Source organism: Falco naumanni, chromosome 10, assembly GCF_017639655.2.
Source record: "Falco naumanni isolate bFalNau1 chromosome 10, bFalNau1.pat, whole genome shotgun sequence".
NCBI classification, from domain to species: Eukaryota; Metazoa; Chordata; class Aves; order Falconiformes; family Falconidae; genus Falco; species Falco naumanni.
This window is the reverse complement of record NC_054063.1, coordinates 19,418,305-19,442,333: the sequence shown is the minus strand read 5'-3', so window position 1 is coordinate 19,442,333 and position 24,029 is coordinate 19,418,305. Positions and strand designations below refer to the sequence as shown.

At 55.0% G+C, this 24,029-nt stretch overlaps 2 protein-coding genes across 6 annotated transcripts in view; one reads left to right on the top strand and one right to left on the bottom strand.

The window, feature by feature from the left end:
• CEND1 (cell cycle exit and neuronal differentiation 1) overlaps positions 1 to 12,630 on the bottom strand; it is a 22,786-nt gene extending 10,156 nt beyond the window's left edge. Inside the window, exons 1-2 of one of the 5 annotated variants that reach the window (XM_040609714.1) lie at positions 6,050 to 6,146; positions 5,616 to 5,712 (exon numbers count right to left, since the gene is read on the bottom strand). The gene's annotated coding sequence lies outside the window, so the exon portion shown is untranslated. The other 4 variants (XM_040609715.1, XM_040609711.1, XM_040609713.1 and 1 more) reach the window with 4 other exon arrangements.
• Positions 12,033 to 24,029, top strand: LOC121095158 (NACHT, LRR and PYD domains-containing protein 12-like). Its single transcript, XM_040609600.1, has 9 exons — positions 12,033 to 12,144; positions 17,478 to 17,665; positions 18,324 to 18,590; positions 19,315 to 21,016; positions 21,563 to 21,685; positions 22,572 to 22,742; positions 22,988 to 23,161; positions 23,263 to 23,433; positions 23,596 to 24,029. Exons 3-9 carry the CDS (start codon positions 18,467 to 18,469, stop codon positions 23,825 to 23,827), a joined length of 2,697 nt encoding a protein of 898 aa, XP_040465534.1. The 5' UTR covers positions 12,033 to 12,144; positions 17,478 to 17,665; positions 18,324 to 18,466; the 3' UTR covers positions 23,828 to 24,029.

Here is a 24,029-nt window from a genome sequence, read left to right as displayed (position 1 = left end):
TGTGAGCTGCATTCAAAGCATCTCCTACAGTGCCTGTACCTGCAAGAACATCAAACAAGTCAGACTGACTATTGTCTACGGCTGCCACAACTAGGCTCCATGTGCAATCAAATCCATCCTGGCCATGTATGCAATGCCATTTGTCAGTGATGGGAGATACTCATGTCCAAACAAATAAATCTTACTTTTCAGTTGCTCACCACAGCTCCCTTCCTCCTGGGTAAGGAGAGAACATTTTGTTCTATGAGAAAGCAGATCAAGAGCTCCTCCCTGCTCTCTCACCCTCTACCCTTCCTTTTGCAGCATTATCCCAAGTTAAGCTTAGGCAGTGGTTAATACGTGATCTCGTGTGATAGTCTGCATCCAGATGGGTACTGCACAAAAACCCCCAGGATTAGTTCCTCAGTTATCACAGGTATCAGAGCTACAAGGATTATTGCTGTCAGCGTTTCTGGTGCAGCTACAGCAAAATAAGGCAAGTGCCAGATCCTCAGCTGGTGCAAACCAGTGTTATTGACTGCAGCGCAACCGCATGAATTTACTGTAAAGCTGGATCTCACAGTGATGGAGGGATCTCACTGCCATCTCCTCCTTGCAGTGGTTAGCTGGGCTTGCCTACAGAGCTGAGCAGGATGCTAGGTGTACTGCAGGCGATGAGCTGGAGCCATTTTCCCCAGGGAACTGACAAAAGCAGTGGCTCCACCCAGAGAATCCAGCAAACAAAGTGGTCTTCAAAGGGTTAAAAAGCACACCGAAACCATCACCCCAGCAAGCCTCCCTAGGCAATCTAAGCAGGGTGAGCCAGAAGGAGCTCCCATGGCTATACCCCTGCCGGGCAGCTTGCCATCAAGCAGCACCACGTCAACTTTGAGCTTGGGAAATTATGAGTAAACAGGAGGCAACAGTCAGAGCCGAGTCGCCTGCTTCATTACCCCCCTGCTGACCTTCAGGGCTGCCAGCAGCCTGCCAAGAGCTTTCTGCCCGCTAAGTGAAATACGAGCATATTAGCTGTCTGGATTTAGAAATAAAGAGGCTCCTCAAAAACCTCTACAGATAGATGTTTCTTTCAAAGCAGCTCAGAGTGCAGATCGCTCCTTTAATGACAGGCAGGAGGAAGGTCCCAGGGTTGCAGCAATGGTCTATGCTGCTGACCATTCTGGGAAACAAGCTAACGGTATAATCTTCATCTAGGCAAAAACACTGGCCTGGAGGAAACCTACTCATAGAAAATGCCAGGTTTGGGATCAGAGCAAAGCTGGGCAACATCTTATGGCTTGGTATGAGTTAGAAGCTCCCCCCAACCCTTTCCTGCCCTCCCTTGTATGCTCTTGTTTGATGGCCACCATCGTCTTCAAGGACAGTCAACTGGAGTTGGCAGAGGGAACCGCAGCACTGAAGTAGTGTCTGTCCTTAGGTCTCACGCTGCACCAGGCATGGTGACCACGACACCAGTATGCCATATACTGAAAAGGCTGTCTGAAAGGTGGGCAGTTCCTCATTTGACATCTGGTACAATGGTGACACAAAGAAATAGTACGTGGAGCCCAAGACTGGAGAAGGCTTGGAGGTTAAAGCAGGGAGAGTCAGATTCATCATGCCATAAATATTAAATTACCTGCTTAGTTGCTTTGATATCAATTAGCTGGGCTACTCACACACTGTCTAGTATTCGTGTGGTTATACTACATGAACCAAGTGTTACACTTCTGCTGCTTTCCCTAGGAAAGCTATGTGCAGCCCACAGAAGTGGCGGGGTAAATCACCAAAAGGGCAAACTGGCCTCTTTGAGAAATGAGGGCTCTGCACAGCCCAAGCACCTCACAGTTTATCTACACTCCTCATTGATCATATCTGGTTTCCAGATTCCTGGAAGCAGGAAAGCTGGTTTTGCTCAGAGCTTATGCTGCACCATGGAGCTTTGTCCCGCAGCTGTGCCCTGCACTGCTGCAAACAGCTCATGAAAGAATCTTTTGATTTCTAAATGAGTTTCCACTAAAAGCAGTGCAAGCCTCTCGTGAAGGTTAGAAAAGGTTTTAAAAGATTTAGAAACCAAACTAAGCCAAAAATAAAGACCAGCATTTCTTCAGCATACACATGAAAGGACTTTCTGTCAGTGGTTTGCCATCACTGGAACTAGCCACAGAACTGCCCAGCATCTCTCCAGACCCTTTGGCTTGCTTGAGCTGCTGCGGTCAAACACCACACCAGAGAAGCTCAGCACCTTTTCTGCCCCCAATGGCTGCAGCATGGCCACCAGAGCCACTGCCCAGGTCAGCATCATGCTGGCCTGCAGCCATTCGTGCCAACCTCCTCTCCTCCAGACCCAGGGTGCTCTGGGCAGCACATCCTCTTCCATCATAGCACCTAACCCTCTCCTGCACGTTATTAGCTACCTCCCAGGCAGACTCCCTACCTTGGGTATCATCCCTTCTTTCCTTTCACTCTCCTTCCCTTTCATGCCTTTAAAGGGCATGACCATGTGCTCATCTTTAAGCACCTTTATGTCCCACAGGCTGAAAATAAAAGTGCTTTCCTCATTTTCAAAAACAGCCTGCACATACAGGTATGAGGGTATTTTCCCCAGCCCTTTGTCTCCTCCTCTTCCCTCATTCCATCACAAAGTTTTTTCTCTAATGGCATGTTTCTCTACCTTTGCTTTCTTCTTTATAGCTCCTCACATCTATTTATTCCTCCCTTCTCTCTCCTTTTCAATTGCTGTCTCTGCCTGTCTACCCATTCCTCCCCCCCTGCCTCCTACACAGACAGCAGCACTTGGGAATAAGGTTTTGTGGGAAAGAGATTTAATTCCCTCCCTTCCCTGCTCCCCCCAGCTGTTTCTTTGTTTAACAACCTCTGCCTTTTCAGGGAGGTTTTCACTTGCCAGCCACTAACCAGCTCTTTCCCAGGCTGGGAAGAGGGAGCAGAGATCAAGAAACCAGTGATCATGGAGAAAAAGGAAAAGATAAAGGAAAAGACAAGACTTCCAAATTCCTGCTGCTGCAAGCAGCAGCACACAAACATCACAGCTCTCCTGGGATGCTTCTGGTTGTTGTAGCTCTCAAGGTCAGTGCAGTCAGACTCACCCAGTGCAACAAGCTGCCCTCAGCCAAAGCAACAGGGCCAACGTGAGGAACAGCTTTCCCCAGCTCCCCAAAGGAGCTGCCTCACCACCCCTCCACCCCACCCCCAGCAAATACATCTATTCATCTGTCTCCTGCGTGCAGAGATGAAACCTGCATCCATCCTGCACCAAACTGAGCAGATGACTCATTGCTTGCTTTACCATATCACCATTAGCAGGTCCTCTTCCCTCTGCACAGACCACTCCCAGCCCCATAACCTTCCCCTCGCTGTTTCAAGCTGGAAGGGACAGCCAGGACCTTTGCGAGACTTGAGCAGCTGCTAGAGGGTTGGGGTCTGGGGTGCGGTGGGAAGATGCCCAGCACCGATGTGCCTGGGGTCACAGCAGTGCTGAGCACAGGGCTCACACATCAGGGTTTCTCCCTTCTCCATGAAAAGGAGACAGTCTCCATTGGGTCCTCAACTGCGACACCACCAGCAAGAAAGAATTCAACCAACACAGCAGGGTTATGTATCTGAATTTATACTTCCAAGAAAGGTCCATCCACACACTCCAGGTGTCCTCCAGTTGAAAACATCAGTCTTAGATATAGCTACTGACCATGCCCAACCTGTAACAATGCTGTGCAGAAAGAGCCAAAGATGGCAGAAAAGACCTATATCCTCAAATCTTCTTCCTTACCCCCTAATCTCCCCTTCACTCCTTTGTCATTCCTACCCGTCTGGAAAAAAGGCATGAAGATTTGCCTTTTTGGGGCAAAAAGGAGAGTTCTAAATACCAAAGCCCCATTCTCTTAAGTATCATGGCCTGTGTTGGTATTTGAGCAAAGCATTAAATGGGTCCCTATTACCAGGCAAGCATCACTGCTCCTTCCTGCCTTATCTCTGCTGTCAGCCCCAAACGCCTTAGCCTGAAGCAGCTGAACCAGGGCAAGGACCATCCCTTAACTCTGCATCACTTGAGCCAGGCATGGCAGCAGTCTGCTTAACGCTCATGGGTTGGGGACAGAGGTTGTCCGCAAGGAGACAAGGCAAGCAACCAAACCCACTCTGAATTCCCTTTGAAATGACACAGCTGGAAGTCAGCAAGAGCCGAAAGCACTCAGCAGTGCTGGAAGAGGTGGCTTTTGCCTCTCAGGATCAGGCCCCTCCTTCCTGAAGCTACAGGAAGACTTTGAACCTGAGAACACACCACCCAACGCAGTCCTCATATTCTTCAGTCAACTGCTCCTACACCCACACAGCGAAAGGTTTTCAGTGTCATGGAGGCAGAATATATGCTGAATACCAATTAATTTCAGGTGCCTTCAGCAGGCTCTGTAAGTCTCAGCTGGCACGTCTGCATTCGGTCATTTAAGACCAAGCTGGCTTTCCAAGGGACAGAAAACGGCCCTCTTCACAGGCAGCTTCCCTTGGCGAGTGCAATTTGCACCTGCCAAAGCTGGCTCACAGGACCGAATCACCATCACAGGCTCAGGCGCCGGCACCAGCTGGTAGGTGGAGAGCAGGTAATTTTAGACCGAGAGCACGGATTTTGTTCCTGTGGCAAACTGCACATGTAAATAATTAAAATTAGAATTTGGCCACTTCAAAGAGGCACCTGAAAATACGTCATTTCCTGAAAAGGGAAAAAAGCAGCCGTGTTCTGACTGCAAAAGGCAAGGCAGCGATGAGCTGAAATGACTGGGACTGTTAGAAACCGGGGGCGTTACTGGGGGGATCAAGTGCTGCCGCAGGCTTCCTCTGTGACCTTTGTGTGTCATGCACTCTCACCTTCAGTGGAAATCAGTGTGATACAGGGGGCTGAACTCACCAATGTGAGACCCTCAGATGGAAGACAGCATGGTCATAGGGAGCATTACCATCACCAAAGAGATCTTGACTGAAACGGTCAGAGGAAAGTCAGCTGGAGCACGTGGCTGAGGAGTTCGTGACGTGCTGAGGAAAGTGCCAAGTAAAAGGCAGCCTGTTCTGACATTCTAAGGCCTCTCCAAAGAGGTCTGGGGTTACTGGCCACAGGGCAGTGCTGGTTCATTGCCACTTGTTATGGCAAAATGAAAAAACCAGGGTGCCGTCAGGCACATCGTGCTGGAGAAGGGATTATTTCAGGGAGCCACAGGCTCAGGGTTTGGGGTGTCCCTCCTAAGAGCCTGAGGCTGAAGACTGTTCACCTCCCTTCTCCCAGAGATCAGCAAATGTCTCTGTGCACCAAAGTGGCTTGGAAGATTGTTCAGACAAGGAGGGCCTGTGGGCATAGGCTGAAAGGAGCAGACTACAGGAGGGGTGCAAGTCCTGGTTAGCTCAATTGAACACCACACAAGAAACCATCAAAGCCTATTTAAAAAAAAAAAAAAAAAACACACAAAAACCAAAAACAACCAAAGCCACCAGGATTTGTCCCTCCACAGCTGCTAGCTGAAGGCAGAGCTGGAATCACACTTCTGACTTATTTTACAGTAGAAAATAGAATCAACTTGCTGACTCACACCAGGCTAGCCCTACTTTCGGCCCCCCCTCCCCCCCATGAGCTTCACCTTAAACTCACTGGCTGAAATGTAGCACCTCCACTGTCCTTTGAGGACCTCTGCCCATCACAGGGTTTGTATTAGTCACCGAGGCATCCCACTGCTTCTGGAAACCCAAGGAGAATCATCAGTTAGTCATGTCTTTTCATTTATGTAGCCCTACTTCTTTTAGTATCTTCATTGGAGCTGTTCAGTAGCTTTCGTCCCTGCCTTCCCTCCCTTTGGCCACAAAAACCCCATTTCACCAATTCTTTCTCCAGAGATGCGCTCTTCCATTTTCCCAGTTACTCCTGGAGTCCTGCCTCTGCTCCGAGCTGAACTCCAAGTGCCTGGCCAGACTCAGACCCAACAGTTTAGACTGACCAGGTCCCCATCGCTTCTGGAAATGCCTTGCCTGACACATCCTAGCACCCCACTAAGACACATCCTAGCACCCCACTAACCTGTTCCCCGGGGCACTCGTCCCCAGCCCACAGCAGATGCAGACTGCTAGCGCGGTGGAGGGGAGGGATGAGCAGTGGCTCATCTGTGGGAGGCTGAGCTTGCGCAGCAGCCGTGCTTTGCAGGAAACGAGGAGGCCTCACTTTCCATCTTGCTCATTAACTTGTGCACACAACAAACAGACCTTTGCTCTCCATAAAGAAATACCAGCCTGCACAGCCAAAGGTTTCTCTGGCCCAGCAAGGGGAGATTCTTCCCCGGTGCTCTGCCCATCCCACAGGTAACGGCCATCATGGCTGGTCAGGCTTCTCATGCTGCATCAGCAAGCCCGCAGAGGGCTTGCGGGTAGCATCAGTGAAAAGAGATCAAAGATAGGCAAGGCCCAACTTCCCCCCCCTCCCCAAAGTACTGATGGCTCCAAGGGGGTCAAAGCTTGAGCCCTTGACCTTCTTGTCTAACCCCCAGGTAATGCAGCTTGGAGGACCAGACACTGTCCTTGGAAAAAGTGTCCTCAAGGGTCTGTGCCCATTTCCTCTGCTGCATGGGGAGTGATGGGTCAGGGCTGGAAGGATTTGTGTTCAGTGCCCTGCCCCATTCCAGCCTCCTCCTGCAGCTGGGCAGCGCATTTTTTTTCCCCAGTGCTTCAACTCCCCGTTTCCAATGGGGACAAACAGCACTTCTCCCCTGTTCTGAGCTGCCAGGCGAATAAACACACTAAAGGCAACGAGATACCAGGCAAGGACCTAGGGTAAGTGGCAGCAGAGTAGTGTGACTAAGCCTTCCTCCCCATCTTCAAGAAGTGCTGTGAAGACAGATGAGGTAATGCAGTGCCTCTCAGTATTACCATAAATATTAAAACAGCTTTACATAAGGAGCTTGTGTTCGTTCAGCTGCCGTGGGCAGCTCCCCAAGGAGGATTTTAGCTCCCTTACGGTCTATTTTTGCTCCCCACTCCTGACGCAATGCACAGCAAATGTGACAAAACACCATGCAAGCACAGCAATAGCGTGAGTCGCTCATCATAGACACTTTTAAACAGCCTGAGTGCACCAGGACCAGGCGGCGCAGGGAGATGGCTGCGTGTGCCATCCCTCCCCCAAGCCAAGCCTTGGAGGCAGCAGCACCAAGTTACAGTAAACGCTGTTGACCCACTTCACTCTGATGAGATATTTATGAATCCTTTTCCCAATCTGTTGTTTGCTACTCCCCACATCCCTCCCCCCAGCCCTGGATTAAACATTTCCCTCTCAAACCAACCCTTTGAATCTTGATGTGGAGAGGGTCAGATGCTGAAAGTATTTACACAGGCGGCAGCAGCACCTTCAGATCGCTGCCACAGCGGGAGATTTGCCAGCAAAGCCTCCACGGCTGCGTCAGTCCTGCGGCTGCACCCAGACCCAGCGTTCTCCTCACCTGTCCTGCTGGTCCTGGCAATGACCAGAACTGCAACCATCACTCACACAGCCCCAGAGCATGGTCAGCCTTGCAAGACCCTACTCCTTGCTCCCTGTGCCACCGAGACACAGCAAATGTCTCTCCCAGCCTGGGTGATGCATCAGCATTCAAAGGTCAGGCTATACCTGGCACCATAGTGAGGTGTGGGAACAGGACAGGGTCCTGCTGCCCAGCAAAACTGGCTTTGCTTCACATCTGCAAAGGGAATGGCTGGGGCGTGCAGAGCCTGGGTACACCAGTGGGCCACCAGCTGCACAGAGAGGAGGCAAAATGCCAGCTTGCAACACAGGTGCCAGTGTCATCTTCAAAGGCTGCCCTGCCACAGCCCAACCCTCCCCATGCAGGTGACACAGCATTTTGGAGCCCCACAGCCAGTCTCAGTTCATTCCCCACCAGCACAAGCTCAGAAAAAGGCTAAACAGTCCTTTTCTACACCATGACCTCTGCAGATAAGGTCCGAGCTAAGCGTCATGTCTGTGAGCCGTGCTTGTCCTGACCCCAAAGATCTCACTGGGATGGGCACCACAGACATTTTATTCTGGGAGGTGGAGGTGACAATGCAGGGACACACACCCCATATCCCTGCTAGAGGTTTTGCTTTTGTCCTTTTGGTTTTTTAAGCCCAAAACACAGCTCTAACTTACACTGTTCAGGCACTCTGCCTGTACACAGCCATGTACATAGAAAAACACATTGACATCTCTGTTCGGTTATCTTCTCTTGCCCTATGTGAAAATAAAGCAATCAGAACCATGAGAAATGGTAAAACTGACTGACTCTGCCCTTAAACCTGCAGCATCAAGGGAAGGACAACTTGCTTCAGCCTCACCCTGCCCTTCAGCAGCCCCACGGTGAGCTCCCTTTGCACATTTCCTGCTGCACCACCCACAAAAGCTCCTTCCAGGGCACCTCGCAGACCCAGAACCAGCCATTTCTCTGCAGCCACACAGCTTGAAAAGCACTTGGAGTTCACTTCAGCTTCCTGCCCACAGCTCCGTTAACACTATACAGGCTGCTGCCAAAAAAACCCAACCGAGCCCACTCCTTCCCTCCTCCACCAGTGCTTGCCATGGACGGTCCCAAAGGGGCAACTCACCACCCCAGCACCACGCTGGCACAGACACACGACCGGCACAAAGCCCCTTCTCACGCCTCAGCTCAGGGCTGCCCCAACACATGGCAGAAATCAGGAAAGCATTACCAGAACAGCCTTGGGAAATACAAGACTGGCACCACTGGAGAGTGTGAGACACAATCACATGCTCTGACTGATGCCCGTACGTGTGGGCACCGAGTGACAGCCGGCATGGTCCTGACCCACTGTTGGTAGGAGAATTCACACCTGGCAAGGCTCAGCCACCTGACCGGTCACCTGCTCAAGTGCTACCAGCACTGGTGATGCAGCGGGACCAGCTGCACTCTCAGCTGCAGTTCACAGCAAAAGCATTTCTAGAACTAGAGATAATCTGAAAATACTTCAGGGAGATTAGGTTGAAAATGTCCTTCTGCTTCAAAACCTGGTTTCTCAGGGTCGTAACATGCTGCACAGGCCCCCAAAGGGGGACTATCATAACTAGAACAATTTCAGAGCCCCTCACTTTGCTGTGCTGTCCCAACTTTACTCCTGGCTTTGAGCCCCCCCTCAGACACAAAATCGAACAGTGTTTTCCCACTTTATAGCTCCATTTTTTTGTGGTGGAACAAGATGGTAGCTTTTACCCTTCAAAAAACCCATGAGATGTTAGATCTTAAGCCTCTCCCTGACAGGACGGAGCATCACTTACCTGAAGACAGAAATTTAGGGGAACAAGGGAAAGGATTTTCTCTGGATGACTGGTTTTTTTTCCCCTGTGGCAGCTGTTTGACAGGACACTGGGTCAAAGCACTGAAGTAGTTTCAATGGGGAGCGATTCAGGAGATGCAGTGGAAGATGCGCAGCCAGCAGCATGAACCACAGAACCTCTGGGTGTATCCTGCATCCCAGGCTGCTGTGCCACCCCTGCATCCTACCCTGGGCACCTCCCCACATCTTGGCTTTTGCCACACTCAATATTTCACAAACACTCTCATTTTGCTTCTTTATAGTGCTTTTCTAGCTCTCCCAGAACCAACAATTCAATGCCAGCAACTCTGTGGCACTGGGGATAAGCTACTGCACTGATAGGTGGCAAATCCCTTCCTGAGGATGGGCTGGCACCTCCTGTAAGATCAGAAGGGAGGCCACCAGGGCCCCACAGCCCCAGCAGAAGCTGGCCCAGCAGCCTCCTGTTGCAGCCCTGCTATTGCAAAGGTAATTATCACACTTCCAACCAGAACTTCATAGCTCGGCACCAGTGACACCCTCTCCACCACCTGGAGGTCTGCACCACCTTCGGCTCTGCTCAGCCATCCTGCCAGAGAGCTGCTTGCTCCAGGAGGGAGGTTACTGCCACCCCCAAAATGCTCAGGTCTCCCCAGGGAATAAATAAATCAGCAATTCCCCACGACATCCACCCTAACAACCCGGCTGGGGCCGTGCAGCACATCTCAATGCTGCTCAGCACCACGATGTCATCTTAGGAATAACGTTGTGGCAGGGTCAGCAAATGTTTCATGCTTCCTTTCTGCCTCTTGGAGAAGGGTGAACAACTCCCTTTCCACCACAGAGCCCTGCTCTTTGTACTGAGCCTGCCAGCACTTGGGAAACTGCCTTTGGCAAGAGGACAGATGCTCCCCATTTGGGGTGCTGCACCCCAGGCAGCCAGGAGCCGGTAGCCAGACAGAAAGGAAACCAGCCTTCTGCAACAGAGCTGCTGCGGCCTCTTCCTGACAGTCAGTGTGTCCTGTATCTCTCAAATTTAGTATCCACAAGCAAAGAAGATCAGGGTATCTCCGATACAGTAAAACAGCCCCAACCAGTGCAGTAAGCAGCAGCAAATTTAACAACTCTCTTCAGTTTCTGGGTATCCTAAACCCATCCCATTTGACCAATGCAGGACTGCACCAGGCTCTCACGGCATCACCCCCCGTTCATGATGCGGCCACCAAGGAGGCAATTCTGCATGTGCAGAGACAAGTCCTGAATCTGCCAGCCCACAGATCTGCAGGCATCAGCCTGAAAACTGTTGCTTTGCAGCTGAAATGTAAGAAGCCACTGCAGGCAGGCAAGGGGCCCATTCAGCCTGAGGCAGTGACCTTCTGGGGAGGCTCCTGGCATGCTCTGGGGTAAAGCCCATCGTTTTCCTGGTGCGACAAAACCAGACCACTCTCCCTCCCTGCAGAAAACTGGGAAGGATCTAGGGAAGGATGGCCAAAGCTCCTCCAGCACAGAAATGCTTGCTCAGAGAGCTCCATCCCTCCCCTCTGCCCCATCCCCCTGCCCTCGCACATGATCAAGGATGGGGAGAGTGTGGCAGGGCGCTCAGTAGCCCCCGGTCCTGGCAGCCTGCCAGCGGAGGGGATGGATGCAGAGGGATGAATATCTGCATTTAAGGGGATTCTGGATTTTCTTCCCCCATCCTACCACAATATCACAGGGTTAGAGACTGGTGTTGGACACTGTGGCTGAAAACAGAAAGATGGGAAATGCTGAAGGTCAAACCTGTGAAGGTCAGACTTTTGGAGGTCAGTCCCGAGATGGAGCAGGGAGCTCAATCCAGCATAGTCCATCCTCCCTCTCCCGACAGCATCCTGCCCAAGCCCCACCCAGAAAAACAGGGCTGCAACAGGGAGGGCTTCCTCCCATTGCCCCAATGCCAAAGTTTCAGTGGGCTTACCTCAATTCAACAATAAAAATCCTTTTTCTCTGCTCCCCCCCCCCCCCCCCCAGAAGTGACACTAAACAGGAGCAGGGACCAAATCAACAGGTCTCTGCAAACACACAGGCATGGCCAAACATAGCTGTGCAGAGGCAGGGACATCAGACTGAAAAGCCCAAGACATCCCCCATCCATTTCATGCCTGGAAGCACACACACCTGGATACAGGAGCCCTGGTCTAGTGTCCTCCTCCCTCCTACCCATTTGGTGCCACCTCCCCACAGCTTAACAGGTGCTATTGCCTCTGTCCTCCCTCCATTTCAGGCTTTTTTGGGCAGATTTCCCTTTGTGAGCTCCTTTCCAACACCAGCCAGGGGGCCATAGCAAAGGATAACCCTTTTGATCTCCAAGCACCTCTGCCCAACAGAGCAACCCCCAGTTCCTTCCTTGGGAAAGGGGAAGGCTAACGGCCAGGGCTGCTGGCTGTGCCCAGCCACGCTTTGCCTCCAGACTGACAGCAACAAAGCGGAGACGTTAAACCCATCCAGGCAGAGCGAGAGGCAAACAAATACCACCGCCCATGGAGGTGGGAGAGGAAAAGCAGCTGGAAGCCTGATGGAAACCTTTCGGGAACGTGTACAGGCTTTGCTGCCGAGGCTGGGAGGTTTCAGCCGGGGATGCTGCCTTGCCTCCCCTCCTCCCTCCCAGCAGCCCTGTTTCCGGCACATGGCCGACTCCGCTTTTCCACGCTCAGAGCCCTCCTGCAGCACAAAACCCCCGTCTCCATCCCAGGCCGGCTGCCATCCCCCTGGCTGAACCCCGTGGCAGCCAGCAGTGGCCAGCCCAGCTCGGACCGGGCAAGCACGGCACATGCCATCCCGCCGAGGCAGCAGAGCAGACGGCAGGTACGCGGAGGCAGCGGCGGAAACGCCTTCCCTGGCTGCCTGACCTTCAGGGAGCAGGAGCGGGGAGCTGGGGTGGGAAGGGAGCTGCTCGGGGCCAGCCATCCCTGCTCCGCTCGTTATTTCAGGTGGGAAAGCAGCACTGTCGGGTGTTTACGGGGAGGCTGTGTGGGAATGCTCTCCCAAGCCAGCCGGCCTCCCCCCGGGCAGCTGCAAGGAGGCAGGCACTCACCTTGGCCAGGTGGATCTGCGCCTCTGTTTTGCTATGTCACCCCAAGCAGGGACGCTGAGCTGGCCGTGACAGCTAGGGACCCCCGGCAGCTCTGTCCCCTCACCCACCGGGTGCCAGCGTGCGCGGCGGAGGCGGCAGCCCTTACCTCCTGTCCTCCGGCCGCCTGCACCGGTCACACCTTGGGAGCTGGCTCTTGCGCAGAGAGGAGGGAGGGAGGCAGAGCAAGGAGGGGGGGGGGAAACTTGGGAGTTTCCCACAATGCACCTCTGCAGACCGCATGAAGATGGAGAGCAGGGAAGGAGGGGGGAGGCAGCGCTCCAATCCGGACGGAAGGGCTGGGACTTGGGGGGGGTGGGGGGGTGGGGGTGGGAAAGGGGGAGCAGGATGCTGAGGGGGGCTGGCGGGCAGTTAAGGCAGGCCAGCTGCACCTCACAGCCCCTGCTATTTGGCTTGCTGGCTCGGCAGTTCAGGACTGTGCCTGCAACACTGACCCCCCTCCCACTTCGCTCACCCCTCCAAAGCCCACCTGGGTTTGCAGCAATTGCAGTGAATATAGCCACAAAGGAGTGGGGGAACACACTGGGGAAAATGGGGGGAGAGCCCAATAAATTGGGATGCTTGTGTGCAGACAAGAGGAAAAAAGGTGTACGGGGCTCCCCTCACCAGGATAAGGGGTTTCCAAGTGTGACAGTCTCCCAGCAGTGAGTTAAGGGGTGGCAGTGTGCCTTGCCAAGGAAAAGCTCTGCATGATGGATGGAGGAAGCTAGAACACTGTGCCTTGGGGTAGTTTTGTGCCAGTTCTGCTTCCCTTCTCCCCAAACTCTCCCTTGCCCCAGCAGGCTGGGGTCCGGCTCCCCTTACAGAACCGGTGCCAGGTCTGTGAAGGACAGCAGGCAGCCCAAGGCCAGGTTGGAGCTGGGCACACAGCCCGGTCCCGCTGCGGAGCCCTGTCAGACACCCAGCCAGGCTGTGCCAGACACAGCCTCCTCCTCCTCCTCAGCCGCACCGGCACTTCGCAATGTGTTGGTCAAAAGCCAGCACCCCCCCTGCCACCGCTTCCCCTCTGCCAGCCGGCCATGGGTCCCAAATTCACATCACTGGGGTCAAACCCTGCTCATACCCCAAACTGCAACCAGATCCTGAGACTGGCTAGAACTCTTTTAGCCCTTATTTCCTAAGTAAATCAGGTTATGTGATGCGTGCCCATCTTCCTCCATACAGTTATTTGGGACCCACTGACCAGCTTCATGCTACTTGGTAGAAAGCGTGGACATCTTAAGGACATTATACCCAGAATCCCAGGAAAAAACAACTTTGTCAGCTCAGCCACTTGCAGAACAACCCACTTTAATTCTGCAGCTGCTGTGTTTTCCTCTCTCCCATAAACAGCAGCCAAGCAACAGCTCAGCCACAAACATACTCAGTGCGGAAGGGCAGAAACTCCAAGGAAAATCTGTATTTTCTTCACTGACCCTCTCTGGTTCTGCCAGACTGCCCACAAGAGCCAAGGCAGTGTGCATCTCTGCTTACAAATACTCAGGCTGATTAAATCCCACCATAAAGAAAAACTGTTTTTGAAGGAAAGTGCAGAAAACACAGGGGCTGGATGTGAGAAACCCAGACCTCCCAGAAAAGGCTGTGCTTGAAGGGGCTGGTTTCAGATGCAGCTACCAGCATTCCCTCAGAGCAGGGATGAGCAAGGTTATCTGGATGTAGTCCTTGGCTTCAGGAGCCTGCTTGGCTGAGGCAGGCTGGCACAGACAGTATCAGCTGTGGCTGATGCTGCTGTCCCCTCTGCTGCCTGTCTGCTCCCACACCCAGCAGTGCCAGCCCCCCTGCCACCCCTCCCAGCTGTTTTAGGGACTTGTGCCAGGCACAGCCAAGACCATCCAGCAGCTGCAAACAGCTGCTTCGCCTCTCTAATGCCTCCCAAATCTCTTGATCTACTGGCAGCAGCAGGGACAGGCTGAGTTTCTGCAAAGCTCATTAAAACCTGTGATTTAATGCAGGAGAGACACCCAAGCCTCTGCTCCCGGGAGCTGAGCACCGGACTCAAAAACCCTTTTGCTACTTCTACATCAGGCAGAAATAGCCGCGGCCTCTGTGCCTCCCGCAGCATGGGAGGGGGGAGGGAGCCTCCAGCAAGCAGAAATTGCCAGCTCCAGTCCCCAGAGCCTGGATGAGCTGAGGCCAGGGCGTCGTGGCCGTGATTTCCTTACGTTCACACATGCTGTCTCTGCCTTAGGAGATAAACAGCCCCATATGATACCTTCATATGCCCTAGACTTTTTGAATTTATGATATTATATGCCTCTGAATTCAAATGGAAAAAAATATTTTTACCAATGTAGAAAAAAGGAAGCAGAGGAAAGGAGCTGTAAAACAAGTAACCTCACTCCCTCGTTGTAGAGGGGGGGAGAAGCCAGGAAAGCAGCAGCAGAGCTAGGCAGCACTCAGAAATCCCCTGGCACCAGGCACGGGAAGGGTCTCCTGCAGCAAGTGGGTCACATCCCCCCTTAACGCAGCATGGGAGAGTGCCGGCACAGGCACAGCAAGCAGCAATTCAGATTAAGACATGGCAAGGTGAAAACAGCTTTTTCAAGGTCAGATGGAGAGGGAAATCTTTAGAAACCATGCCACAGGTTTTTCCTTCTTGCTCTCAGCTCACAGCGTAGCCCAGGATGAGTTAGCGGAGGGGAGAACAGCCCTGGCTCCTGGGGAGCCCCCCTGCAAGCCCTGCTCTGGTGGGGGCTTGGTGGCAGCAGCATCCCTGGGAAGAAACACGGTGTGCCCTGAACCGTCAGAGAGAAAAGGTTGTTTCCAGACTTTGTGTCCTGCAAGCAAGAGGGACAGGATGACACAGGCTCTGAGCAGGGACCCTGAGCTAGATGGACACAGCTCAGCCCGTGGTGCCACTGAAACAGGCTCACTTTGGAGCCTGTGAAACGCTGAAGGGACATTATCTGGGTTGAACCGAGTCCCTGCTAGCTCTGCCCTGCCCCAGCAAAGCTGCTTCCATTCCCCGGCAGCAGGAGCCACACAGTGCAGACCCCACAAGCCCTGCCACAGCGGTGGCACTGTGGGCAAAAGCTTGACTGCCAAGGTATTGTCAGTAACGTCTGTTTCCCCCGTCCTAAAACTCTCAGTGTGCCTTAAAACATCCTTTCCCCCTTTCCCAGCATCCCTCAAAGGCAGCTTTGCTAACCACATGCCCCCCTGAAGCATTTTCCATCGTGCCTGGTGGGAAGGCCAGCCCCACAGAGCTGCAGGTACTCGGCAGGCTCAGCTGCAAACCCCCACCTGCCTCAACCCCAGTTCCCCAGCCCCTGTCTCCTCCACAGGGTGGGTTTACGTCCCCCCACCAGCCAAAACACAGGTTCCCTGTTCATAAACTGGAGTGTGAAGAGCAAGTCACAGGACACACACACACATTTCACCCCTGGGCATCCCCAGGGGATCCTTTCTCCTTTCCAAAAGCCCCAGCCACAACCCATCCATGGCTAGAAAGGGAGGAACAGGCTACACCTGCCAGGGGTGGTGGGCTTCATTTCCCTGGGCACTGGCCCTCTGCCCAAGCAGCGCTGCCGGGAGATGTCCTACATGGGCTCCAGCTCAATGCTCTTCCTTCAATTACATGGGTTTATAATTTCTCAAGAAACATTTTCTTGAAAGTAGTCCTTAATGATTTCACTCTGAGCAGTCTCAGCTTCTTTAAGATACAAGTATTTGTATGGGGGACCAGAAGGTCCCACTGATGCAGCTGGGCGATGGGACTTCCCACAGAGCAGGGTTTTCTGCCACCCTCCAGCAAAGCCTGTGTCTGTCCTCTCACCCTCTGTAACGGCCTTTCTCTGGTTTCTGTGTTGCTGACACAGAAATCCCACCATAAACGTCTGATAAGGGTCCACGCTCCAGCTGTGTTCTAAAGTAACAGGCTCTTTGCTGCTGCACCAAAAGCCCACTGGTACCTTCATATCTCCTGGGCAGAACCTCAGGGCGGCCCCCAGGGTCCTGCTGCGGTTGGCACACAGGCACCCATCCGTATGGGCAGCCCCGGGCCCAAGCCGCCTCCGTAGGGATGACTTTGGCCAGCTGGGAGGCAGCAGAGGTGTAGGAACATCACGGTGTCCTGCTGCTGCTCCTCTCAGCTGCAGTATCACTCCTTCCAGCAAATCCCATCTTTCCTTCCCATCCCATTTTGTCATATCTTCTCCTAAATCCTTTAATGCTCTCCAGAGCCCTTAATATCTTTGATCCATTTTTTTTTTTCTGAGGTACTACCCCAACCCAAGCATCTCCTATTCCTCTGTCCTGCTGAAAGCCACAGGTCCTTCTTGGCCCATGTCAAATTTTCCCCCTTTCTCCTGCATCCAGGCCACCATTCCCACTGCTCTGTTTGGCCTCTACCAGCAGAGCCCAGGGAGGCTTTCCCGTGCTTGGACACCGAGTTCCAGCCACTCAGAACCACCTGTGCCTCACCAGCAAAGGGCTGATGGGGTAGGGTATCGCATCCCACTGGCACCTTCGCAGTTCTGCACTGGTTCAGAAAAATCTTCTCCATCTTCTCCCAGTTTCTAGAGCCACCTTGGTGCTGCTGGTTTCTTACCCAGCTGCTGGGCAGCCTGACTTAATGCTGCAAGAAGGGCACATGCTGGCCCCTTAGCACACGTCAGACTAAAGGCTGGCATAGCACAAGCTCTGGGCATCGAGCTATTTCATTTCCATTGGATCCAAAGCTTGAAGACATTTCTAGAAGTGCCGCTCTCCAACCCACAATGGTGCTTTATTCCTACGGCCTCATGGGCCCCAGGATAGCTGTCACATGGGGACAGCAACTGTTGTTCCCAGCTCCTTTTTCCTCTCCCTTTCATACACATCACCCCGATAATCCTCTTCCTCTGACAGCTCCCAGTTTAATTCTCTGCTTCCTGCAGCTATTTTTAATTTCTCTATCCTACTGTGCTTTTGCAAGCATCTAAATTTAGCTTCACATCGCCTGTGATGGGGTCCCCTTAGAGGTCCCCCTTGCTCCATGGTGAAAGCTGCAGCAGGAGGCAGTTCCTGCAGGGAACTGCAGCTTCCCTCTGGTTTTCTGAATTTACAGGAAACTAATTCCAGGCGGATCTGGTCCCGGATAACTGCAGGATGGTACTGGTCTCCTAAAGACAGGGGACATGGAAATGGGGAGAAGAGTGATACCAGAAATAAGGAGTCCCGAAGAGGGAGGGGGAGAAGCTCAGTGACTTTCCGTACGAAGCCCACCAAAAGGCTTGGGACCCCCAGCAAAGCGCGGTGACTCTGGCAGCATTAGAAATTCAGGGGCTCGGTGGCTTTCCAGCCAAACCCTGACCTGCTGTGGGGAGGAGGGTGAGCTGCCAGCACCGGGGAGACGAGAGGCAGCAGAGGGGCTGCAGCACCCACAGTGCACTTCCCTAAATCCACCTTTTCCCCCCCAGAACAGCAGTTTTCCTTGTGGGCTTATTGCTGGGGGTTCTTCGGGTGTGAAGCCGCCCATCCCAGGGGATTTTGCGGAGGACGGCTGGCGAGGTGCCGGGTGGCGGGAAGGAGGAAGGGTGTGCCGGATGCTGGGCTGCCAGCAAAAAGCGAAACCCTGCCCGTGCGCAGGACGGGGATCTCAGGCAGCGCCCTGCCATCCTGCCACTCAGGCCGTGGGGACCAGGCTGTCCCTGGCACTGGGGAGACCCTGCCGCAAGGGGCTGCAGCTCCTGCTCTGCTTACTAACCCCCAGGATGCTTTTTTGGGTGGTTTTGGCATCCCAAATGTGCCAAATGCTGCAGCACCCACAGCCCCTGTGACCTTGCTGTGTTGGGGTGACTGTCCCCAGCCCTTCCAGCGCAGGAAGAAATGGAATGCATGGGATGAGCTCGGTGCCCAGCTCTGAAACCTCCACCGTGGTGCAGCCGTGATTTCTAACCGCTGGTATTTTCAGGTGACATCCCATAATGGCAGGGGAAGAGCACGCAGCAGCCCTCCTCTTCTGAGCACTGCAAAGTCTGGCGCCTAAAGACGTTCAGGAGTTTCACGGAGGTTCAGGTGGAAGAAGGATGGAATATCTCCGAGGGTTCGCTGGCCATGCCTGGCAGCTGCATGAGGGAAAGCCACAGTGAAGATGCCACGATGGACACAGCGATCAGGGTGTTTGAGGAGGTGAACCAGAGCAGCCTGGCCGAGAAACTCCTGGATGAGAAGGTGAAAGGTAGGGAGCCAGCGTGCCTTCTGCTTTCCTTTCTCTCTTTTTCCCTTCAGTTATCCTGAAGACAGGGAGAAGTTGGTAAAAGCAGGTTTTGGCTTCCCCGGGGAAGCGTGGAAACATGAAGCTGTCCCACCGCGACCCTGTTAGTCTGGGGGCTGCAGTGACCTCTCTTGCCATCCTTACGGACTGCTGGACTCCCCCCTGCCTGGAGAAGAGCCTTCAGCTCTTGGCACCGCCTGGCAGGTGGCTGGGCAGATCCTTTCTTCCTGGGATGGAGATTAAGGACATCTCTGCAGAGCTCACGTTTGGTAAAGCTTTGGAGCCAAAGGTGTCCCTGGGAGCCCAGGGATGGTGCCTTCAGCCCCAGCGGCACAAGCAGAGGGGGATGGAGGCTGCAGGTGGCCCCAGGCAATTGCATTTGCTCCCAGGGGAGTAAGGATTGCAGGGGGGTTAAAACAGGGGTTGATGGATCAGGGTGACCGCGGGGGACCCAGGGGAGAAGAAGGGCACTCCCAGAACCAACCAGAGGCCCTCAGTTCTCACAGGCACCGTCCTTACGGCCTCTGCCAGACTTAGGAAAGCTCCATGCATGGAAACAAGTGTCCCACTGGCATGTCAGGAGCACAGTTGTGCTGGGTAGGAGCCCCTCGGGAACCCCCGAGGAGACTGACTCTACGTCACTGAAACGATGTGTGCTGGGGACTGACTCTGCTTCTCACCGGCACAGAGTACAAGCAGAAATACAAAGAGCACGTGGTCCGGGAGTTCCTCCGCTACAAAGAAGTGAACTCGTGTCTTGGGGAGCACCTGTCCCTCAGCAGCCGCTACACCGCCCTGACCATCGCCAGGAAGCCTCGGAGCAAGCGTGGAGGTGAGCATGAAGCTGTGGGCACCAGCCCTAAGTGTGCCAACACCAGCAACAGAGCGGCCACTGTCACCATCACCACGCAGACGCTGTTTGAACCCGACGAAGACGGGCAAACACCGCAGGTCGTGGTGCTGGTGGGGGCCCCAGGGATGGGGAAGACGATGACGGTCAGGAAGGTGATGGTGGAGTGGGTGGAAGGGACCACCTACACGCAGTTTGACTACATCTTCTGCGTAGACTGTAAAGACATTGCCTCAACCAAGGAAGCAAGCATGTCAGACCTGGTTTCAAAGTGCTGCCCTCAGGGGCACATGCCAGCTGGGAAGATCCTGGATGAGCAGGAGAAGATCCTGTTCATTTTTGATGGCTTCGAGGCCCTGGGATTTTCCTTGGCTCAGCGCGAAGGTGAGCTGAGCTCTGACCCCAGGGAAGTGAAGCCGCTGGAAACCACCCTGATGAGCCTGTTCAAGAAGACTCTTCTCCCCAGGTCTTCCTTGCTTATCACCACGAGGCCAACAGCTCTTCAAAGCCTGGGGCAGTGCCTGGAGGGCGAGTATTATGCAGAAATACTGGGATTTTCGGCAGCCATGAGGGAGGAATATTTCCACAGGTATTTTGAGAATGACGATAAAGCTGAGATGGCCTTCAGGTTTGCCAGGGGCAACAGGATCCTCTACAGTTTGTGCGCCATCCCCCTCATGAGCTGGACCATCTGCACCATCCTGAAACAAGAGCTTTGCAAGAAGAAAAACCTGGTCGAGTGCTCTACAGCCACCACGTGGATGAGCCTGGTTTACCTCTCCCGGTTAACGACGTGTGGAGGCAGCGACAACCTGCAGGACCTCCAGCGGTTCCTGCACAACCTTTGCTCCTTGGCTGCTGATGGCATCTGGAAGCACAAGGTCCTCTTTGAGGAGAAGGAAATCCAGGACCGTGGCTTGGACCAGACGAATCTTCTCCCCCTCTTCCTCAATGAGAAGATCTCAAAGAAAGGCACAGACCACGGGAACGTCTACAGCTTCACCCACCTGCACCTCCAGGAGTTTTTTGCAGCCATGTTTTACGTTCTGGAGGACGATGAGGAGACGGTTAGCGACTCCAGGGCTCTTGCAAAGGATGTAAATATGTTATTAGAAAGCTACAGCAAGTCCAGGCAGGATTTGAACTTGACGGTGCGGTTCCTGTTTGGTCTGGTAAGCCAAAAATCAATGGAGTACGCGGACAAAACCATCGGGTGCAGAATTTTGCCACGAGCCAGGGAAGACATGCTGAGGTGGCTTCAGGGGAGGCATGGAGGCACCTCCCGCCCCAGCCAAGCACTGAAGGTTTCTGAGTTGGACACTTTCCACTTTTTGTTCGAGTTGAATGACAAAAGCCTTGTGCAAAGTGCATTGGATTGTTTTAGTGACATAGACCTGCAGGACGTCAAGCTGACGGCGTATGACCAGACAGCTCTTTCCTTCTGCATCAGGCAGTGGGCTGGGCTGGGCTGCGTCACCCTGCGGGGATGCTCCTTCGGTCAGCAGGACCCCGGGGATGAGCTGCCTGTGTCGGTGCCACGGTGAGTCCTTCCCCTCTTCTCCTGCAGCCCCACATCGCAAAGGTTTCTCCTCCTTCACCCCAAAAGATGCTTTTAGAGGCATTTCAGCACCTTCCACCCAAACACCAGCTTATGCTTCTCCTGGAGCTTTCATTCCTCAGCTGAGGATTTGGCTTATTCTTGGGGGGAATCATGGGAGCATAAGGATTGGGCAGGCTCCTCCGGCTGCTGTGCGTGGTGGGGTTGATGGAGACGGAGCCTCTCGGCTCAACCCCCCAGCCAGAGCAGACCCATCCGTGCCCAGGCATCAGGCTGGCATCATGCCCCCCTTCTCGCCTCCAAAGGGGGGATCCCCACTGCTGGAATGTTAAGTGCACCCCGGGCTTTGCTTGGGAGCAGGTGACTCCAGCAGGAAAGCTCACCAGCCTCTGCATCTCCAAAGCCATTAAGGTCCCTCTCGAGGAGGCCATGGTGGTGAGGTCTACTTGGCAGGCAGGGGGTGTGGAAGCCTGGAGCTCCCGGTGCGAATGAGGGCCACCTGTGCCACCCCACTCTGTCCCCCTGCAGCTCCGGTGCCTCAGGAGCCAGAGGACACCCTCGTGCCCAGGGTGGGCAGCAGGAGCTGCCCGCCTCCATCTACCCGCTCTGCCGAGCGCTGCGGCACCCGGGCACCCACCTGCGGGAGCTCAGGTAAGAGGCAGGCACCAAGCCCAGCCCATGGGCGGCACTGGGCGAGGGAACTGGGCACAGCCTGGGCACCCTGGCTGGCTCAGCGGGGCACGGGCGGCACAGCTGGCACCCCACAGCTGCCACGTGGCATCACCGCCGGCCTCATGGACTATGGGGGGGTGGTCCTGCCGTGCTGATTGGCTGGGAGGTGGGAGGGTGTGGTCCCTTCCTGCTGATTGGCTGGGAGGTGGGAGGGTGTCGTCTCTTCCCGCTGATTGGCTGGGGAGGTGGAGGGTGTGGTCCCTCTTTGCTGATTGGTTGGGGAGGTGGGAGGGTGTGGTCCCTCTTTGCTGATTGGCTGGAGAGGTGGGAGGGTGTGGTCCCTTCCTGCTGATTGGTTGGGGAGGTAGGAGGGTGTGGTCCCTTTCTGCTGATTGGCTGGGGAGGTGGGAGGCTGTCGTCTCTTCCCGCTGATTGGCTGGGGAGGTGGGAGGGTATGGTCCCTTCCTGCTGATTGGCTGGGGAGGTGGGAGGGTGTGGTCCCTTTCTGCTGATTGGCTGGGGAGGTGGGAGGCTGTCGTCTCTTCCCGCTGATTGGCTGGGGAGGTGGGAGGGTGTGGACCCTTCCTGCTGATTGGCTGGGGAGGTGGGAGGGTGTGGTCCCTCTTTGCTGATTGGCTGGGGAGGTGGGAGTGTGTGGTCCCTTCCTGCTGATTGGTTGGGGAGGTAGGAGGGTGTGGTCCCTTCCTGCTGATTGGCTGTGCTAAGGGCGAGTGTGGTCCCTCCATGCTGATTGGCTGTGCTAAGGGTGAGTGTGGTCCCTCCATGCTGATTGGCCAGGTGGCAGGGTGCTGGGGCAGCCAGGGCAGGGGTGATGGGCCCCTGGGTCCCTGCGCTCTCCCTGCAGGCTGCAGTGGTGCGGGCTGTCGGAGAGTTGCTGTGGGGAGCTGGCGGCGCTGCTGGCCCAACACCCCAGCCTGGCCCAACTGGAGCTGGGTGACGGCACGCTGGGCGATGGCGGTGTGCACCTGCTCTGCGAGGGGCTGCGGCAGCCCAGCTGCCGCCTGCGCGTCCTGCGGTGAGTGGCCCTGCCACCCATGGGCATCCCCCTGCACACCATGAGCATCTCCCAGTTGGCCAGACTCATGGGGTGGAGTGCTGGGGAGGTACCCTGAAAGAGCCTCTCTGGGGTGGTGCCATACCTCTGTCCTGCTCTCCCAGGGTTCAAAAGCAGCGGCACCAGGGGACAACCACTGTGATGGGGTGGCGGGGGGGGGGGGCCTCAGGCTGGTTCTGAGGGTCTTTTCCACGGGTCCGCGGCAGGCTGTGGTACACCCGCCTCACCAGTGCCTGCTGCGAGGACCTCGCCGCTGCGCTGAGCACCAGCCCATGCCTGGAGGAGCTGGATTTGTCCTTCAGCGAGGGGCTGCGTGATGCCGGTGTGAAGCTGCTGTGTGAGGGGCTCCAGCCCCGCACCTGCCGGCTACAGACGCTGCGGTAAGGGGCTGGGGTCCGGCTGGCGCTCCCTCCCTCCCATCTGGAGCAGCTTGCCCACCCACTGGTCAAACCCTGCATCCCTGTTTGCCCCGGTCCCGCAGGCTGGGGAGCTGCCAGCTGACGGGTGCCTGCTGCCAAGCCCTGGCTGCTTGGCTGATGGAGAGCTCCCACCTCACCTGCCTGGACCTGAGCGACAATGAGCTGGGAGCCGACGGCATCCTGCAGCTCTGCCAGCAGCTCCGGCATCCCACCTGCCCGCTGCGGGCCCTGGGGTAAGGTTCCTGGTGCGACCCCCTTCCATCCCTGGCACCTCCATGCCAGTACCCCATGGTCGGATGCTGTGGGTCAGGGAGGGAGACACCAGCACCCCGGCACCCAGGAGAGCGGAGGGTGATTTAACCACTCTGCTCTTTTTCTTCCTCTATCTAAATTAGCCTGAGCACGTCCGGGTTACACGAGGAAGTGCTGCACGAGGTGGCTGCGCTGCGGGCGCTGAAGCCCAACCTGAAGATCCAGGACCTCCTCAAGCAGGATGTGCTGCAGACGGGGGCCATGGCCCGGCTGCCCTTCCACCGCGGGGTGCTGCCGGGCACCGGGGGGGTGGGGGGCAGGAAGGTGCTCCCCCCCTTCAGGAGGGGTCCCTCCAACACCCGGAGCCGTTGCTAGCTCAGCTGACGGTGCTGCCGAAGCAGGGGGGAAGCCTCCCCGGGTCTGAGCCTGGTGGGGGCACAGGGCAGGAGACCCTGCCTGCCACTGCTGGGGGTCACGGCAAAGCCATGGGTCCTTCTTGCTCCCATTTTCCCACACGTGGCAGTGGGAATAGTGGTGCGGGTGTTTGCCTATGACAAATAAAAGCCCCAGAGCTAGT